Source organism: Triticum urartu, chromosome 2 (assembly GCF_003073215.2).
Source record: "Triticum urartu cultivar G1812 chromosome 2, Tu2.1, whole genome shotgun sequence".
Lineage (NCBI taxonomy): Eukaryota > Viridiplantae > Streptophyta > Magnoliopsida > Poales > Poaceae > Triticum > Triticum urartu.
In genome coordinates, this window is record NC_053023.1 from 750,237,269 (window position 1) to 750,246,833 (window position 9,565).

Genomic DNA, 9,565 nt, shown 5'->3' on the forward strand with positions numbered 1-9,565 from the left:
CGACGGCGGTGAAGACGGGGACGGGACGTGACGGACCGCTAAACCTAGACAAATATTAAGGAAAATGGAGCTTGGAGGTCGAGCTTTGAGAGGAGAAAGCTTAAGTAGTGTGGCTCGGGCATTCCATCGAACACCTCTTGTCCATAGGAGGTGAGCTAGAGCACCACAAAGCTCTCCCCTCGCTGGCCACGAAAAACAGAGCACTGGGAGTGCTCTGCTCGCGGGCGAGGGGTATATATAGGCAACTAATTGGTCCCGGTTCGTCCCACCAACCGGGACCAAAAGGTCCAGACGAACAGGGACCAATGGCCCACGTGGCCCGGCCGGCCCCCGGGGCTCACGAACTGGGTCCAATGCCACCATTGGTCCCGGTTCTGGATTGAACCGGGACTAATGGGCTGGCCGGGCCTGGACCATTGCCCCCTTTTCTACTAGTGGATGCTTTGGTCCAACCAGAACGCCATCGTCCTCCACGGCGGTGTCATCTACTTCCCCTGGTTCGTCTATGATGACGAAATAATCCTCACCTATTGAGGGAGTCCAGGATTAGGGGGTGTTCGGATAGCCGGACTATACCTTCGCCGGACTCCAGGACTATGAAGATACAAGATTGAAGACTTCGTCCCGTGTCCGGAAGGAACTTTCCTTGGTGTGGAAGGCAAGCTAGACGATGCAGATATTCAAGATCTCCTACCATTGTAACCGACTCTGTGTAACCCTAACCCTATCCGGTGTCTATATAAACCGGAGGGTTCTAGTCCGTAGGACAACTTCATCATACAACAATCATACCATAGGCTAGCTTCTAGGGTTTAGCCTCCTTGATCTCGTGGTAGATCTACTCTTGTACTACCCATATCATCAATATTAATCAAGCAGGAGTAGGGTTTTACCTCCATCGAGAGGGCCCGAACCTGGGTAAAACAAAGTGTCCCCTGTCTCCTGTTACCATCCGACCTTGACGCACAGTTCGGGACCCCCTACCCGAGATCCGTCGGTTTTGACACCGACATTGGTGCTTTCATTGAGAGTTCCTCTGTGTCGTCGCGATCAGGAAGGATGCCTCTTCCCGTCTTTAAAGACGGCGCCATTACTAAGGGAGCCTTGGCTGTTGGCCAAACCCTCCGGCTAGGTGGTTTCCTCACGACAGCCTGTTCGGCCGTTGCGCCGACGGTGACCTCTCGGGTCATCGAAAGCAACCTTCACATCAGCTCGGAACTCGCCGAGCAGTTGGATCCGATGGAGCTCTCTTCCGTAAACGAGCTCTTGGATCGCATCGCCGCACTGGGGGTCGCTACGAATTACGACCAGGTTGGGCTTAAACCCGATCTAAGAGAAATTAACTCTCCCCAAGTCACCCACCACGTTGCCGTGGTAGAGGCGCAGTGCGGCGACCCTTCATCTATCCTAAGGACTAGCTACGTCCGAATTCCTGAACCCTGAGCTTAGAATCAGGTAACGGGCTAGACTCCGGACTTCTGAGTTCGGAAATTCTTCGCCTCCGAGTCATAAATTGGGTGAGGTCTCAGGTTCAACAACACTCGCCCGCCCGATCATAAGCGATCTTTCCCAAATTAGGCAACAGCCCGGAGAAACAGTACATCACTACTGGGCCAGATTCCTCCTGGTTATGAACAGGACAAAGGACTGCCGCGAGGAAGACGCAATTTCAATCTTTTGCAGTAATTGCAAGGACGAAGGAATACTCAACGCCATAAGTCGTCGTGATATTACACGCTTCGCTAACTTGGCATCCATAGTACAAAAGTACTGTGCGATGGAAAGCGCTCGGAAAACCCAAATAAAATTTTGGGATAATCCGTCCTTGAATAGCAATCCCGTCCGAACTAACAGGATGCCCCACAGTAAGGCACCCGGATTAAATATCAAAAAACCAAAACCCTCTAGGGGGCAGGGAACCGTACTGGAAAGGTGGCTTGACGGACCCTGTAGGATTCACAATACAGAGGACGCCACTCCAACACACAGCCTTAGAGCATGTTGGATACTCTGGCAGGTGGCCAAAATTGGCGAGGACCTCTTAATTTCAGAGGCCGAAGAAAGCCAGCCCGAGGACACCAGTACTGTTCTCACAGTCTTCGAGACTTTCGCATCAAATAACATGCGAAAAAGAACACTCCACAGCCTCACCGAAGTCTACCAAGTAGCCACAATAAACCCATGGAGTAACACTGCTATCACCTTTAACGCGAGTGACGAACCTAAATTCCGAACAGCCCGAGCACCAGCTGCATTGGTCCTCAGTCCCATAGTGGACGGTTGTCGCCTCGCAAAGGTACTCATGGATGGAGGTAGCGGATTGAACCTCATTTACGAGGAAACCCTCCAAAAGATGGAAATAGATTGGAACCGCATCGAGCGAAGCAGCACAACCTTTAGAGGAATAATACCCAGTCAGGAAGCACGCTGCATTGGAAAAATAACACTAGATGTGGTGTTCGGCACGCCGGATAATTACAGGTCCGAAGAAACCACGTTCCAGGTGGCCCCATTCAAAAGCAGATATCACGCTATACTAGGACGGGAGGCATTCACGGTCTTCCAAGCTATACCCCATTACGGGTACATGAAGCTCAAGACGCCGGGGCCACACGGAATTATCACTCTCGCTAGCGATCCGGACATAGCAGTCCGCGCCGAAAACAAGACAGCCGCATTAGCCCTTAAGGCACTATCCGAGACCTTAGCGGCCGAAGAACTGACCGCGATGCGCTCCACGGTTAATAGGGATGATGTGATACTAGATAATAGACCCAAATCCACATCCTTTAAACCAGCAGACGAAATAGTCAAATTCCAGGTCCATCCAACGGACCCCAATAAAACGGCCTCCATCGGGGCACGGCTGAACCCTGATGTAGATGCTGAACTGCGAGAGTTCCTGCAAGAGAACTGGGACATTTTTGCTTGGCACCCTTCAGACATGCCAGGAATCCCACGCAGGCTGGCCGAACATAATTTAAATATCCAGAAAGGATTCAAACCTATCAAACAAGCCCTTCAGCGCTTTTCCGAACCGAAGAGACAGGCTATGGGAGAAGAGCTAGCCAAGTTATTGGAGGTCGGGTTCATTAGAGATATAAAACATCTGGGCTGGCTAGCAAACCTGGTGATGGTACCAAAGAAGGACAAATCCTGGCGCCTGTGCGTCGATTTCAAAGAACTTAACAAGGCCTGCCCAAAGGATCCCTTCCCTCTCCTGCGCATAGATCAAATTATCGATGCCACCGCAGGACACGATTCGTTGTGTTTCCTCGACGCATACTCCGGTTACCATCAAATCAAGATGGCAGAATCAGACCAAGCCGCAACGGCATTCATCACACCATACGGCCCATTCTGCTTCAACACAATGCCCTTCGGGCTAAAAACGCCGGCGCAACATATCAGCGCATGATTCAAACATGTCTGGGAAACCAGATCGACAAAATAGTGGAGGCATACGTGGATGATGTGGTCGTCAAATCAAGACATGTCGAATCTCTAGTAGACGACTTGAGGCTTACATTCGATAACCTCCGAAAATATGACATCAAGCTCAATCCGGAAAAATACGTTTTCGGCGTTCCAGCCGGAAAGCTCTTGGGCTTCATTGTATCCGGTAGAGGAATCGAAGCAAATCCAGCCAAGATACGAGCTTTGTCACAATTGGATGTCCCAAAAGACCTCAAAAAAATACAGAAACTAACAGGATGCGTGGCGGCCCTAAGCCGCTTCATCTCCCGCCTGGGAGAAAAGGCACTGCCCCTTTACCGCCTCCTTAGGCGCACCGAACACTTCGAGTGGACGGACGCTGCCACGGCCGGACTCGAGGAAATAAAGGCCATATTAGCAACAAACCCAGTCCTGGCCGCGCCAAATATTGGCGAACCGATGCTATTGTACATTGCGGCAACTCATCAAGTTGTCAGCGCAGTACTCGTCGTCGAACGGGAAACGGACGGACACAAACTCCCCCTTCAAAGGCCGGTCTACTATGTGTCCACTGTCCTCACTCCATGCAAATCACGGTACCCGCACTATCAAAAGATTGCATACGCGGTATTTATGGCGTCCCGGAAGCTACGACACTACTTTCAAGAGTGTTCCATAACAGTAGCCTCGGAAGTACCACTCAACGATATTATTAACAACCGCGATGCAACGGGCCGGATAGCAAAATGGGCCATCGAGCTCCTCCCGTTCAATATAACCTATAAGCCACGGCGAGCTATAAAATCGCAAGTATTGGCCGATTTCATCGCGGAATGGATGGAGGCCGAACTCCCTAAAGAGTACGGCGCATACTCAAACTGGATCATGCATTTCGACGGCTCCAAAATGTTGGCCAGACTGGGGGCTGGCGTCACATCCCCCACGGGAGACGCAGTCCAATATGTACTCCAAATTATGTACATGGACTCCAACAACGCAGCCGAATACGAGGCCCTCCTACATGGTCTCTAGATGGCAGTATCCATGGGCATTCAACGCCTAGAGGTTCGCGGGGATTCAAACCTCGCGATCTCCCAAATTAATGGCGACTTTGACGCCAAGGATCCAAAAATGGCAGCTTACCGCAATGCTGTCCTAAAAATGTCAGCTCGGTTCGAAGGGCTGGAGTTTCACCATGTAGCCCGCGAAAATAATCAAGCAGCGGACGTCCTGGCACGCATCGGAGCAAAACGCGATGCAGTCCCCCCAACATGTTTTTGGAAAGATTGTTCAAGCCATCCGTAACATGGGAGGGGGAACCCGCAATTAACAGCCCGGACGCAGCCGAACCACTCGACGCCAAACAACCAGACATAATTGGAGGTCCTGCCAACGAAATTACACCTTCAGCCCACGTAATAATGGCGGTCATCGCCCCATGGACAGAACCATTCCTAGCCTACCTTACTAGGCAGGAACTCCCAGAGGACCAAAATGAGGCCCGTTGCATAGTGCGGCGATCTAAAGCCTACAAAGTCCACGAAGGGGAGCTTTATAAGAAAAGCACAACTGGAGTCCTTCAAAGGTGCATCTCCGAAGAAGAAGGGCAGAATCTTCTGGCCGAAATTCACGCTGGACTTGGTGGCCATCACGCTGCTGCTCGGTCCCTTGTTAGCAAGGCTTTCCGCACAGGCTTCTATTGGCCGACGGCCCGGGAAGACGCCCAGGATCTAGTCCAACGATGCGTTGGTTGCCAACTTTTTGCCAACCAAAGCCATATGCCACCCACCGCACTCCAAACTATACCCATCACCTGGCCATTTGCGGTCTGGGGGCTTGACATGGTCGGACCCCTTAAAGGTGGAACCCAAAAGAAAAAATATCTACTGGTCATGGTGGACAAGTTCACCAAATGGATAGAAGCCAAACCTGTTAAGACGGCCGAATCCGGACCGGTGATAGACTTCATATCCGGGGTCGTACACCGATACGGCGTCCCCCACAGCATAATCACTGATAACGGCACAAACTTTATGGCCGACGAGGTAAAACTCTGGTGCAAAAACATGGGCATCAAGCTCGATTAGGCATCCGTCTATCACCCACAAACTAACGGCCAAGTCGAACGCGCAAATGGTCTTCTTATGAGCGGCATTAAACCCAGACTAGTGCGGTCCCTTAAGGAATCTAACACGCACTAGAGGAGCTCGACTCCGTACTCTGGGGACTGCGGACCACGCCGAATCGAACCACCGGATATACACCATTTTTTATGGTGTACGGCGTAGAGGCTGTTTTGCCTTGCGACATCATTCATGACTCACCTCGAGTGCGCATGTACGAAGAAAGAGAAGCCGAGCTTGATCGGCAGGATAGTTTGGACGCCTTGGAGGAGGAGCGTGACGTGGCCAAAGCCCGTTCCGCTTTTTATCAACAGCAAGCTCGAAGATATCAAAGCAGAGAAGTACGGGCCAAAACTTACAATATTGGTGAACTAGTTCTACGCCTGCCGGATAAGAAAAAAGACAAACTAAAGCCCAAGTGGGAAGGTCCTTTCATAATTGACCAAGTCCTGACTGGTGGAGCGTACCGCCTGCGAGATGCGTTGGATAACCGACTCGAGCCAAACCCATGGAACGCTGCACGTCTCAGAAGATTCTATGCCTAGCGCCGGACTCTGTGTTTGTCTCCTTCCTCTGTCCATTTTTTATACTATTTTTTCTGTCTCCATTTTCTCTCCTTCCACTCTTTTTTTACAGCCCTTAAAAGGCTCATCAAGTGACGCGCTACCTGCGCTCATCAAACCTGGGGGCTTCTTTAACAGAAGCTTAATTATATGGGTTTCATGCCCAACACATGCGTTAAACTTCCGCATGTACCTTTTCTTCACCATTATATGCATCGATATGACTTAAGTTTTGGCCAAGCTGGGTTGCCTGGCTCCTGTGCTTACCCCTACGTTCCCGATTGTTTGTCTAGGTGGTAAAGGGAGCACCTCTGTGATTGTTACTGCCGGATAAGCCGGATGTGTACCTCAGACTAGGTGAAGCCGAAAGCTAGCGTTCTTAAGGGAATATTCGGTCGGTGAACTAAAGATGATTTTTTCACTTATCTTATTTATCTGCCCCCAGATGCTTTTCTACTTTTTTCGCAGTCCGGACATGCACTTTGGGGCATGCCTCCCAGAGAAAGGAACCCCTAACGGAACTATTCTCTCTGGAAGATGTTTCTTACTAACCATGTAATATAACATAACTAGTTTGGCACTTGTCTGATAAAGCACCTATGACCCCTACGCCTTGTCTCCATTCATACCACGACTTTTATATAACCGCTAAGGTATTCGGACACACTCCGGACCGTCAGGTCCCGAGGTCGAAGCGAAAAGGTCGGCAATGACAAACGATCTACAATCCGGCTAGAAGGCATTACACATGTCAATTAAAATTACATAGTCACTCTGACTGTTTGTATTCCTCCTCTATACCATCTAACAGGCTGTCTAATTTACAGTCCTGCTGGGAATACTTTGCGGCCAATTCTACTTGGCCGTATACTAAGCTCACAGGGATCTCCTTCCCGTCAGGCCCCACAGGTCTGACCTCGGCCATGTGATTTGGGTCAGCCTTGGTGTACCGCGTCTTCACCATGGCCCAGGCCTCCCTTGCGCCCTGGCGGCAGACCAAAATCTTCCACAATCGGAAGCGCCGCCGCGCTCCCTTCAGCTTCTCTGCAAGCTCTCCAAGGCCTTCGAGCCTAGGAAGGGATGGCCATGGGGCTTGGGCGACACCCTACATCGCCTGCCGAACTCGCTCGTGCAGTTGCAAGAGTTCGGGAAGAAGGTCACCCGTTGAACCGGGCATCTCCTCTGCACGACGACCTGTTAGCATACCTACAGATATAACTCTGTTAGTCGCCTTCCTCGCCGAACTCCTTCTTTTTAAGAGTTCGTTTAAGCACTTACTAAAAATGCCGCGTCGAAGCCGCTGATTCTCCTTAGTGGAATCCGACAGCTGGGCACGAATATCTTTGAGTTCAACGTCCAGCCTGGTGTTGGCATCCTGAAGGTCATTCTTCTCCCGCCTCACCTTTGTTAGCACGCTTTCACCAGCCTTTAACTGGCGTAAGAGTTGTTGCTTCTCCGGATCACGTCCGGCGCCCTCTGCAACATCAATTGTCAGTTTTGCACCCAAAACCGCAAAATACTAATCTTTTGAAGTATATCTTACCTGAGGGGGTCCCTTTAGGCTCCCCTGCTACGGCAAGTGCGGCCTCTAGTTGGGCCTTGCACTTTTCTAGCTCCTGGGATAGCACGGTGTTCTTCTCGGAAAGAACCTGCATGTTATATGATCCTTAAATCAGTTACTTTAACTGTTTCAAGTCTCGGGGGCTACTGGTATATATATATATATATATATATAACCGAAATTTTCTTACCCGTATGTCTTTTACATACTGCTCCGTGGCTCTGGCTAAACCATCTTGAGCGGCACGGAGGTACGCATCTCCCGAATTAAAGGCATTTAAAGCCTCTTGGGAGAAACAAGCATCGCATAAAATTGTCCGGCGACGCCTGTGGTTCATGGCACTCTCCACTTCAGAATTTGTGGCAGACAGCCTGTCCACGTCCTCTGTCGGAGGAGCGCCTGGTGCACACCTTGTGCTCGCCTCCGTTTCCTCACCGGTCATTGGAACCTGGCTGGTGGAAACGCTACTGGCATCCTCTCCGGATATAGTCCGGCAAGGTCTCTTCGTCCTGAAAGAGACCTAAACATTAATATGCCCTGGCAGAATAATGCCGCGGAAACGGAGAATGCGTTACCTTTGCGTCGGCATCTCAGTCCGGACTGCATCTCTTTTTTCCCCACAGGGCCCTGCGGCCCCTGGTGGGCTAGCCGCCGCAAGTTCACCTTCCCGCCTCGGGAATCTCCCCTGTAAGACACGGTTGTTGTTAGAAATGCCAGAATACGGAAAAATGGAAACCCCTTCAAGGAAATAAAGACTCCGGTTTCTGTCACCTGGGAGGCCGGAATTAACCCGGGGTAATCTGCCACAATAGCGACCAAGGTGTTGTCCTTGCTTAGCTGATGAAACACCCCTTCAATAAGCTCCACTGATATGTCCGGATCCTCTTCAGAGTCTGGATCGAGGGCCCGTTCTGGGTCTTCGGGTTGTGGAGGACGGCTGCTTATATCTTTCACTTCCTATCGCAGTTCCTGCATTGAAGTCGTCAGACTACGAATCCGACCATGGAAATATCAAATAAATGGATAAGCACAGTTATTCGCTTACCCAACTTGGAGGTTCGTACATAGTGAATCCAGCCCGCGGGTTGACGCGGAGGAACTCCTCCTTCTCTCCCTTGTACAAGGAGGACATAACCTTTATTAGGGAGGCAGACGAGTCTGGCCCTTTACGGCCGTAGCGCGTGGCATCATCCTCCCCATTGAAATCCCACATAGGGCGGCCTCTATATTGAAGCGGCCGCACCCCTCGCATAATGCATGCGGCCATGACTCCAATCATGGTTAGTCCGGAGTGAGCTAACAGTCTTATCCGGCCCATCAAGTAAAGGACGTCCCTGTCGCTTTCTCTCTGAGAGTTCCGTGGGCGCCAGCTCAAGTGTTTCTTCAAGGGAGCACTGTTGAACTCAAGGAGACCGTCCCGGATAGGGTCCGGCAGTGGGATGTCGTCTATGTAAAACCATTCCGAAGGCCAGTCCTCGGACGCCTTCTTTGGGGTACCGGATAGATATCCGGTCCCGGCGATCACTAGTAGAAAACAGGGCTATGGTCCAGGCCGGCTCAGCCCATTAGTCCCGGTTCAGTGTAGAACCGGGACCAATGTGGGCATTGGTCCCGGTTCGTGAGCCCAGGGGGCCGGCCGGGCCACGTGGGCCATTGGTCCCGGTTCGTCTGGACCTTTTGGTCCCGGTTGGTGGGACGAACCGGGACCAATGGGCCTCGCTCCTGGCCCACCACCATTGGTCCCGGTTGGTGGCTTGAACCGGGACCAAAGGCTCCCCTTTAGTCCCGGTTCATGCCACCAACCGGGACCAATGAGGTGCCTATATATACCCCCTCGCGCAAGAGCAGAGCACAGTGCTTTGTTTTTTCTGGCCGAGGGGGAG

General features: G+C 51.4%; 1 protein-coding gene across 1 annotated transcript in view; it reads right to left on the reverse strand.

Annotated features, from left to right (window-relative positions):
• The window catches only part of LOC125538561, a 46,823-nt gene extending 37,928 nt beyond the window's left edge, over positions 1–8,895 (reverse strand). The window contains exons 1-3 of the mRNA XM_048701830.1: positions 8,728–8,895; positions 8,454–8,639; positions 7,665–7,770 (exon numbers count right to left, since the gene is read on the reverse strand). Coding sequence (XP_048557787.1) covers positions 7,665–7,770; positions 8,454–8,639; positions 8,728–8,895 — 460 coding nt within the window. The remainder of the gene's footprint in view (positions 1–7,664; positions 7,771–8,453; positions 8,640–8,727) is intronic.
• Between the last annotated feature and the right edge of the window lie 670 nt (positions 8,896–9,565).